The following is an 11,372-nucleotide window of genomic DNA, read 5'->3' as shown; positions in this document are numbered from 1 at the left end:
ATCCTCGACCTTACTGGGGTGCAATAATATCTCTCCTACCCTTTATAAAATGGTTTCCTTACCTTCTGCCACAACACCCGTCCTACCCTATATACAGTATATAACAGGTCTTCCTTACCTTCCCGTGGACGTTAAAGTTGGGGTCTCGGGGCGCCTTGGCGGAGGGGAAAGTGTTGTCGTATTGGGGTGCTATAATACTATAATATATAGGGGGCCGTTTGATCCATACCTGAAGGTCTTCCTTACCTTCCCATGGACGTTAAAGTTGGGGTCTCGGGGTGCCTTAGCGGAGGGGAAGGTGTTGTCGTATTGGGGGGCTATAATATTATAATATGTAGGGGGCCGTTTGATCCATACCTGAAGGTCTTCCTTACCTTCCTGTGGACGTTAAAGTGTGGGTCTTGGGGCGCCTTGGCGGAGGGGAAGGTGTTGTCATATTGGGGTGCTACAACATCTATCCTACCCTATATACAGTATATAATTGGTCGACATACCTTCCCGTGGACATTAAAGTTGGGGTCTCGGGGCGCCTTGGCGGAGGGGAAAGTGTTGTCGTATTGGGGGGCGGCGGTCCAGGGGGAGTGGGGGGCCGGCGTAGACACCATCATGAAGAACGGCCGGTAGTTGGACTTATACTGCAGGAAGTCAAGAGAGTTGTTGGCCTGAAGACAACAGGAAGAGAGATGGAGAGAGGAGGGACAAACTTAGTTAGACTTTCACTGCAAGGAGTCAAGGGAGTCATAGGCTTGCAGGGAGAGAGACTGGTAGGGAGAAAGGACAAATTTAGTCAGACTTTTACTGCAAGAAGTCAAGAGTTATTGGCCTGAAGGGAGAAAGAGATGGAGAGAGAGAAGGGAAAATTTGAGAAAAACTCATACAGCAGAGTTAATTACAGCAATATATTATACAGTTGCACATACAGTATTACTTTGTATTCAATCATGCACCAAATCCAGATAGTGCACGTGTAAATGTGTTGTGTGAAGAACCTCTTCACTCCCTTCAGGATCAATAAAGAATATCAAATCTGTTTGTATTGTTTAAGTTACAACAAAAAAGTACTTTTATATGGGCAGGTGGCATCATGCATTGTTATACAGTATATGTACAGAAAGGTAGTCTTGAGAGATCAGTGCCGCCTCATGCATTGTTATACAGTATATGTACTGAAAGGTAGTCTTGAGAGATCAGTGCAGCATCATGCATTGTAATTACAGTATATGTACTGAAAGGTAGTCTTGAGAGATCAGTGCAGCACCATGCATTGTAATACAGTATATGTATTGAAAGGTAGTCTTGAGAGATCAGTGCAGCATCATGTCGTGTCCCCTGTCTGACCCTTCTCCATATGGATTTACTGCAGTCTACCGCAGCACAGTGCATTTTAGGGGCCAGTTGCTCGAGGTGGGGTGGGGGGCATGTGGAACTTACAGCTGCCTTACTAGGCTATAGAGGCTATGTATTATATTGAGTCATTATTGTCACATGCTTTTAATCAAGAAGCATTTCATTGTGAAAATAAACTTTTCAAAAAAGAACTTTGAAAAAGGCAATTTTTTGTCTAGTAGGGCAAAGGGGCAGGTGCTTTAGCACCACCTCGTCCCTATCTTAACAGCAGACATCTGCAGTATATAGTATTTGCATGTGGGGTGCTGGGGCAGGAGCGGTGTATATTAACTATGTCAACACAACACAGGACTGTGAAGAGCCAGAGGCTGACTGACAGACAGACCAGAGAGAGCACTACTGCTAATTACCAAATACCACTGCAGCAGCACACATCTCCATGCACAGCCTATACTGCAGCAGCACACATCTCCATGCACAGCCTATGCTGCAGTAGCACACACATAGAGGTAGAAAATAACACTAGAGGTGACCCCGTCCCCCCTTTTACGGCAATCTGTAGCAGCCATTACCTGTAGGTCGATCAGAGAAATGGAATTTAACGGAGGACGAGGCTCACCTCTGTCAAAAATGGCTTAATCATGTGAAAATGTCCATCAACACACTATACAAGGACAATAGTTGAAGTGTGTTGCTAACTATGTTCATAAAATATATTATTTGATTTTTAAATGTATTTTATCGACTCATATGATTTAAGTAGATATTTAGCCTGACATTTCAAATCTGGTCTTTGATTAAAGTTATACTTCATATTTACACAGTTTTAGTCAATTTCTTGACAGGGGTGGGCGTGTTCTCCATTGACTTGCATTGCCTGAAGTTACCTACACTACCTACGGAAGTTGGGAAGCTCCTGCTGCCATTTCCCAGTGCTGTCGCACATTGCTGTGTCCTCTCTAGTGTTATTTTCTACCTCTATGAGCACACATCTCCATGCACAGCTTACCGCAGAAATACACCAGCGGCGATCTGAGCGAGTCGAGCGACGGAAGTAATTGACTTTGTATTGAGTCGAGAGACAAAAGCGATTCTGGAGACTAGAGCGATTTGCGCGACGAGCGCGACAGTTTGAAGTTGAAATCTTTTCAACTTTCTATGACGCGGTTCGGCGACAAGCCGCGACAGCCAATGACTGTATAGAGGTCAGTGACCACAGCCAATGGGAATGCTTGAATGCTTTGCCTTCTGCCTGTACGGACATACTCTTGTCTCCTCAATCGCTTGTATCGCTTGCTGCTACACTCTGTCGCTTGAATCGCATCGCCGCTGGTGTATTTCTGCGGTTATGCTGCAGTAGTCTAGTGCAGTGGTTCTTAAAGGGACACTGTGTGAGATTTTTAGTTGTTTATTTCCAGAATTCATGCTGCCCATTCACTAATGTTACCCTTTTCATGAATACTTACCACCACCATCAAATTCTAAGTATTCATTATGACTGGAAAATGGCACTTTTCTCCATGGTCCGCCATTTTGAATTTCCAAAAATAGCCAATTTTAGCTGCAAAAATGACTGTACTTCGGCCATACTAGACAATACTAGTTTATTACTCAGTAAACTTTCATGAAAAGGTCAAATTTGGCAATAGGCAGCCCAGTTTCAATGAGCAGCATAGTTGCAGTACCTTTTTTGGCCATTTCCTGCACAGTGTCCCTTTAACATTTTTTTCTTAAAGCACCCCCCTACTGGTTCCCAAGACAAGCCACCCACCCCCCAACCCAAACCTCTACACATGCATATGCACTAAAAAGATTATTGAAGTTGTTTATCACAATGATTCTTGCTTGAGACATTATATTACTCAATACCTCAATTTCTTTAAATAGGGACCAAAACATGTTTTAATTCGGTTTTATATGGTCTGATTATAATGTTCCCAGGCAGAATTTTGGTCACAACCTCTACACAAACAGGATTCCGCGCACCCCCTGGAATCTCTGGCGTACCCCGGCCTAGGGGGTGCCCGTACCCCAGGTTAAGAACCACTGGTCTAGTGTATAGACATAGCTTAGTGCAGTGGTTTTCAACATGGGGGCCGGGGACCCCTGGGGGACATCTCCATGGACAGCCTATGGGAGTGCTTGCTGCAGTAGTCTAGTGTATAGACATAGCTTAGTCAGAGAGAGTAGAGAGAGAGAGGTTCTAATGGTCCATTGTTTCCTGGTTCTATTATTGGGGGGGAAATCCCCCTTTAGGCAGACCTAGGCAGACCTGAGGACTGTTCTATTCAATGCTAGGAGCATTATGACACGCCCCTTTAGGTAGACCGGAACCTGGTCACATTAGGTGCCCATAGAAACCTATTATGTTGGCATATCTCTATACTTAAAGAATCTCTGGCTGGGTAGTGCAGTGGTTTTCAAAGTGGGGGTCGGGGACCCCTGGGGGGCCACAAGTGGATGCTAGGGGGAAGGGGTGTGCCAGGTTGACAGAAAAGTAATATTTAAGATAGTTGAATAAATTGAATAACTTAGTTAAATAGTTTGAGGTTCTTTTCGCAGCCAGGACAAACAAATAAACAAAAAATTTAGAATCCATGTATAGACATATCTCCTTAGGACAGTGTCTATAGTCTGCTTAGAGCCTCCATTCAATTCCATTCATTGCTATAGCTGCAAGAGCTTCCATTCACTTTGGAGCTTCCACTAATTTCCCTGACGTTCAGGGGGCAACCATTTTTCAATAGTGTCCGCTGCACCCAAATATGCTGGCAATGGCAACCAGTTTTGTGACTTCAGATCCACAGTATTGTATCACTACGCTGGCGTCACTTTTACCTCTTATTGCACTTTACTTGGAAACCTGCTGCTACTAAGTATTGTACCCCAAACACAATTTCGTTGCCTTTTTGACAATGACAATAAATTCTTGAGGACATATCTCCACAGGGAAGCGTCTCTATGGGGTATTCAATTAAAGTTCAACAAGGGCTAGTTTTTCATATTCCTCCCAGTAAAGGGGCCGAAATGTACGTATGTATTATGGTTGCCCACTGTCAATGAAAAAAATATTCGACACCTCATTGAGGTGGGGGGTCTGAGGGTCGTCCCCCATAAATTTTTGAATTTCTTAGATGTAATTTCCTGCACTTTTACGTCCCGTGTCCTGTTTCAGCTCGATACGGACTTTTCTCTAATCTCTAAATTCAGAAAAAAAAATCTTGTGGGGGGCCTTAACCTTGCCGTCCAAGGGTCGCATCTGGCCCCAGGGCCGCCATTTGAATAACCCTGATGTAGACATATCTCCATAGGGAAGACTATAGTCTGCATGTAGTCCTAACTCAGCCATCCCAAGTCATGTGGCCGAACAAACAACGTTTCCGTAGCAACATGACATTCCTTCGCCACTCTGGGTGACACACAGACTGACTGTGTGTGTGTGTGTGTGTGCGCGCGCGCACATGTGTGTGTGTGTGTGTGTGTGTGTGTGTGTGTGTGTGTGTGTGTGTGTGTGTGTGGGTGTGTGTGTGTGTGTGTGTGTGTGTGTGTGTGTGTGTGTGTGTGTGTGCGCGTGCATGTGTGAGTGCACGTGTGTGTGTGTGTGTGTGTGTGTGTGTGTGTGTGTGTGTGACTGTGTGTGTGTGTGTGTGTATGCGTGTGTGTGTGTGTGTGTGTGTATGCGTGTGTGTGTGTGTGTGTGTGTATGTGTGTGTGTGTATGTGTGTGTATGTGTGTGTGTGTGTGTGTGTGTGTGTGTGTATGTTTGTGTGTGTGTGTGATGTGCGTGTATGTGTGTTTGCGTGTGTGTGTGTGTGTGTATGTGTGACTGCGTGTATGTGTGCTTGCGTGTATGTGTGTGTGTGTGTGTGTGTGTGTGCGTGCGTGTGTGTGTCACTCTCACCAGCACGTCGGTCAGGTAGTCCAGGCTGTAGTTCTGGCCGTGCTTCTGTGCTCTGCCGTTTACAGACAGCGTGTAGTTGTAGTACTTAGAATTCCTCTCCTGCAAGGAAGAAGAGACAAGAGCTTCAAATGACATTTGAGAAATGCAGTTTACAGGCTGGGTGTAAAGTTATTAAAATAACACATGAAGAAATAACACATTAAGAAATGGAAGGAAGCAAGGAAGAAGAGACAAGTGCTTAAAATGAAACGTGAACGTTAATACTGTTTTGAGACTGTGTGTAGTTGTAGTATTTACAATTATTATTAGTAGTATTTGTAAGAACACAAAGACGAAGATGAGGACCCAAAAACTCTGAGCCATGACAACACACTGTCAAAAGCGGCAAAGAATTTTTTTTTGCTCTCGATTGTCTTCTACTCACTGTAGCACGGCTTTGTCTGAATATTTGTTTGGCCATGTGTACATCTCTCGTAATGTGTGCATCTTTCTGTTTCGTTATCGCCTCTGTGTACGTAGCTCTGGTTTTCTTTGTGCATCTTTTTGTTTACTCAACAGGTGAAGAAATAGACCACTATTCCTGGAGCAGAAATGAGTTATGCCCACACATGCACGTGTACGCGCACACACACACACACACAGAAATGACTCATGTACACACACAAGGAAGACACACACACACACACACACACACACACACACGCACGCACGCACGCACATGCATGAGCTGTGTACACACATTGGTTAAGAGTGAGTTGTCACACACACACTGGTCAGCCGCTCTGGTGTTAGGCAATGCGCTAAACCACCAGGATCTTGTTTAACCTTAGAGCCCCATGAACAACTGGCCATACAACACATACTGTACAGTGTAGAGACTGGCCACAACATAAACAACATAAGCAGGCCATCATAAGAGGCTTTAAAGGGAAACAGTGTGAGATTTTTAGTTGTTTATTTCCAGAATTCATGCTGCCCATTCACTAATGTTACCTTTTTTCATGAATACTTACCACCAGCATCAAATTCTAAGTATTCATTATGACTGGAAAAATTGCACTTTTCATACATGAAAAGGGGGATCTTCTCCATGGTCCGCCATTTTGAATTTCCAAAAATAGCCATTTTTATCTACACAAATGACTGTACTTGGACCATACTAGAAAATATTTGTTTATGACTTAGTAAACCTTCATGTAAAGATCAAATTTGGCAATAGGCAGCCCAGTTTCAATGAGCAGCATAGTTGCAGTACCTTTTTTGACCATTTCCTGCACAGTGTCCCTTTAAATAAATGGTATTTTACAGTAGGATTCTGTATATATGATATGATAGTTCACAAAATAATGACACAGAGAGAGAGAGATTGTCATAGGTGACTGAACAGCATAACTATCTCTACCTCTCTCCTTTATGGAAGCAGCTGATCTGCCAAATCCCATCCCCCACCATCTGTGCCTGCTATCTGACTTGCCTATGCCTGCTGATCAACACCCCCCTCCCCCCATTACTGCACTGAGAGACTCTTAATAGATGAATGTTTAGTATGTGTGAATTAATTTGTTTGTGTGTATGCTACTAGACACCTACATTTCCCTCGGGATTAATAAATGTCACTCTACTCTAGTCTATTTTATGGTATGATTGTGTACATGATATGATATTTTACAATAGGATTCTGTACCTGTATACATGATATGATATTTTACAATAGGATTCTGCTTGAGTTTTCTGCACCTGTGGGTAGGAGGTGACAACTTGGCAGGGTTTCTGTGGAAACGCTTGGCTGATTTGGCCGCGATTCAGGCGCAGGGCCAAAATAATCCCAGCATGCCTCTCTGTATTACTATGACGACAGTCCAGCACCCAACACACACCTCTTCTTTCCGGGCCAAATCTGTGTGTGCTTATTTTTACAATCTTCCCTACAGTCACAGATCACACATGAACGAACGGGCACGCGCACACGCGCACACGCACACACGCACAAGCACACGCACACCTGAGGAGTGTAAGGGGGCACACTAGTAATAACAGATGGCCCATCCCTGAGTTTGCCAGATTGTACAGTGCATACAATACTATGGAATTAATCCGATTTTCAATTTATAAAATATATTCAGTATAATCAGTAAACTGACAGCAAGGGCACTACTGCACCTAATATGCCATTAATGTGTATACTGTAACACATATCACATTTTAAAATATATTCTGTATAATCAGACAGTAATGGTAAACTGAGGGAATTAGATGGCTCTTCACACACAAACCAAAGACAGCAAGGAGAATACTGCTGCTGCCAATTAGTCAAAATGAATACACCATGTGCACTGAAACATGAACACTGAAGTGCACAAGTACACCATTTGAGACACAGCAACTGCCTCTATCTGAAATGAGTACAATGCATTCAGTGGCGAGACAAGCGAACACTGTAGTAGCAATAGCAGGAGCCGTGATAGGCACACTAAGAGATAAGCAGGGTATGATAAGAGGAGTAGGTCACCTACAAACCTACTGGATGTACTGTATGTACCCATCACACCCATCACCTGGCTGCTGATAGCAGGAATGGCAGTTTACCCCCCAGGTGAGGTCATTAAGGACATGCCCATACGAAAACAGGTCACCGTGCAGTTTAAACACTAACATAAACAGAACAGAAGTAGGGAATCTTGTCCAAGGAGTTTAGTTAAGCTTGAAGGTGCAAAAGGCAACTAAACCCTTTAGATAACATGGCACAGATGATTCTTACATAGCTATTAAATCCAGTGTTTTCACTGAGAGAAATTATAGAGTTGATTCTTTCTCTCTTTTTTTTTTACTCTGAGAGTAATCTGATGTTGATGGGTTTCACTTTGAGAGGAATCCATTTTTTATATTTTCCGCTCTGAGAGTAGTAATCTACAATAGATCTTTTCACTTCACTTCGCTGAGAATAATCTAGTGTTTTTTCAGCTTTAGTTCAGAGAAAGCTAGCACTGTTGCTGCTTTCTTTTAACTCTAAGAGTGATCTAGTGTTGATGGTTTTTAACACTGAGAGTAAGCTAGTGTTGATGGTTTTTAACCTTTAAAAGGCGGCTGATGGACAACTTTTCCAGACAAGAAAAACAAGTCGACAAGATCCCTGATCCTGTGAGTATGCTGTGTGTGTCTACTGTGTGTGTGTGTGTGTGTGTGTGAGTGTGTGAGTGTGTGAGTGTGTGAGTGTGTGAGTGTGTGAGTGTGTGAGCGCACGTGTCTGTTTAGACCTTGATTGTCTGTATTTTATTGGCCCCTTGCCTGAGTGGGGTAGTATGCAGTAAAACATTAGACAGTGAATTAACATGGCATAGGACTGTTGAGGAGAAGGGCTCCTGTTTGGGAGTAAGGTGAACAGTAGTGGCTTGAGTTGACTTACCAGAGAGTGTGTGTGTGCGCGTGTGTGTGTGTATCTGCGTTTTGAATGAGGTAAACAGTAGCTGCTTGAGTGCTCCAGTGTGAGTATAAGGTGAACAGTAGCCATTTGAGTTTTCTTACCAGCGTGTGTATGTGTGTGTGTGTGTGTGTGTGTGTGTGTGTTTTCTTACCAGAGCGAACCAGTAGTCCCAGCCTGGGGGCACGTGCTCAATACCTCCCGCATCAGGATTCCCATACTGAGAGAGAGAGAGAGAGAGAGAGAGAGAGAGAGAGAGAGAGAGAGAGAGAGAGAGAGAGAGAGAGAGAGAGAGAGAGAGAGAGAGAGAGAGAGAGAGAGAGAGAGAGAGAGAGCGCGCAAGAGAAAGAGAGAAAGAGAGAAAGAGAGAGAGGGGAAGAAAATGAAGCAAATCTTGTAAATAACAGAAATACCATGAAAGACACAAAGGAGCAAATAGTAACACTAGGAAGGGAGAAACTAACGAATAATGACACTAGGAAGGGAGAAAGAAAGTAACAAATCTAATGTATCGAAGTATGGCTCCAAAAGTTCTTGAGTAAAAACAACAACAGTCTGAAAGCCATGAGAAAGAGAGAGGGAGAGGGAGAGAGATTCATTTATTTATTCATTCATTTATTCATCTTTGAAGAGAAAAAAAAACTACAAATTGTACTCTTATATTCAGGGCTCTAAATTAACCCATTGATGCCTGATGTTGCATTGCGCAACATTGGCCCTGGCGCCTGGAGCTTCATTACGCAACATTCAGGCTCATGAGATTTGAGACAACTTTATTAAAAATCTCTGTTTGTTCGAGATGAATGAACACATTCTAATGAAAGATGAGGGTCTTAGCGTTTAAATGCAACTTAGTGCATATTTTCATGTGCTTCAGAAGCTGAGATATTAGGTTTTTTATTGTCTGAGGGCAAATTTTCTTAAAAAGGGCTCAGGCATTCAGCACCCTTTTTTGCAGGTGCCTTAGGCGTCAATGGGTTAACACCAGACAACCGGCCAAACTGTGAAATTTTAGTTTGGCTGGTGGAAAAGACCAACTTACCAGCCACTTTGACCCATTGGTGAGTATGCATTTTGCTAGTAAGATTAAGCGCTACTAGCCATTTTGGCTGGTGGAATCTTGCGTATTCAGATGTATTATATTGGCGTATGGCTCCTTCAATTCTTGAGTAAAAACAACATCAATCTGAAAGCTGTGAGAAAACACAGCCCTGCTAAAGCCACCAGCATGAGAAACCATACAGCCACACCGGAGAACAGGCTGAGCCCATAGCTATGATAAAGAACAGAGGACCTTATAGTCAATAGCGGTCTTAGGTATCGAAAATAATCTAATCCTAAGAATGATCCATATCGGCCTAAGAAATCGGTATCGAATCTAATCACAGTGAAGGCTTTGATTTATACCCCTACCTTTAACACTATAATGAGATGTAATAAAAGAAATCTTGAATATTGAAATGTAATATGTTGGAGTGAGGCTCCTTCAATTCCTGGATACAATCAACAACAATCTGAAAGCCGTGAGAAAACAAAACACAGCTCTGCTAAAAGCTACGATGGCATGTGTCTAAATGCTAAAACCTACATGAAACCACAGTCCTGCCAAAAGCCAACAGCATGAGAAAACCATACAGAACAGCCTGAACCCATAGCTATGACAAAGAACAGAGGACCACATAGTTTACAGCTGTATGGAATATCTAGAATGATCCATATCGGCCTAAGAAATCGGTATCGAATCTAATCACAGTGAAGGCTTCTTGAATATTGAAATGTAATGTATTGGACTGTGGCTCCTTCAATTCTTGGGTACCATCATCAACATCAATCTGAAAGCTGTGAGAAAACAAAACACAGCTCTGCTAAAAGCTACGATGGCATGTGTCTAAAACCTAAATCCATAAGAAAACACAGCTCTGGTAAAGCCAACAGCATGAGAAAACACAGTTCTGCAGGAGAACAGGCTGAGCCCATAGCTATGATAAAGAACAGAGGACCACATAGTCTACAGCTGTATGGAATATCTAGTAAATAGAATTCCACAGGCCCAAAGACAAACAGCACCGGTCATAAGCTCACATACCGCTGGCTATTTACAATGAGCTGTGGAGCTCCACATTCATGCTATGCATGTCTGGGAGGCACGCACACGCGCGCACACGCATACACACACACACACACGCACACGCACACGCACACGCACACGCACACGCACACGCACACACACACACACACACACACACACACACACACACACACACACACACACACGTCTGAACACTGTGTGCAACTCGATGGACAGACAATATGGTATGGCCACATAAGTAGAGATAGAAAACGTACGTGTACGTTTATATTCAAACACTTCACCTACAAAGTTATAGTAGTTACCTATAAAGTGCTTAATATATAGCTACAGATCCCCAGATTATGACACATTTCATGGAAAAGGCTGGCAAATAAATCAAATTGCGTCATAGTTGAGCTATAAAAAGTGATGTAAATTTGGGGTCTTTTGGGACCCCAGCCCTGGTGCTTCTGATGCATTATGGGTAATATACGGAGGGAAACTCCCTATAGGCTGCTGACCAGATAAACACACATGACCTCTGGAGCAGTGTTGCCAGATTGGGTGGTTTCCTGCCCAATTGGGGCTGCTTAAGATGGGCGTCCATGGGTAAAAATTGAATTTTGGCAGGTTTT

The 11,372-nt window shown here is 43.2% G+C and overlaps 1 protein-coding gene across 1 annotated transcript in view; it reads right to left on the bottom strand.

The window, feature by feature from the left end:
* The window catches only part of gnsa (glucosamine (N-acetyl)-6-sulfatase a), a 49,808-nt gene that overhangs the window by 26,152 nt on the left and 12,284 nt on the right, over nt 1-11,372 (bottom strand). Inside the window, exons 4-6 of the mRNA XM_063217623.1 lie at nt 8,821-8,886; nt 5,249-5,347; nt 495-662 (exon numbers count right to left, since the gene is read on the bottom strand). Coding sequence (XP_063073693.1) covers nt 495-662; nt 5,249-5,347; nt 8,821-8,886 — 333 coding nt within the window. The remainder of the gene's footprint in view (nt 1-494; nt 663-5,248; nt 5,348-8,820; nt 8,887-11,372) is intronic.

This window comes from Engraulis encrasicolus, chromosome 15 (genome assembly GCF_034702125.1).
Source record: "Engraulis encrasicolus isolate BLACKSEA-1 chromosome 15, IST_EnEncr_1.0, whole genome shotgun sequence".
Classification (NCBI taxonomy): Eukaryota; Metazoa; Chordata; class Actinopteri; order Clupeiformes; family Engraulidae; genus Engraulis; species Engraulis encrasicolus.
The sequence above is the reverse complement of the archived record's forward strand: the minus strand, read 5'-3'. Positions and strand labels throughout refer to the sequence as shown.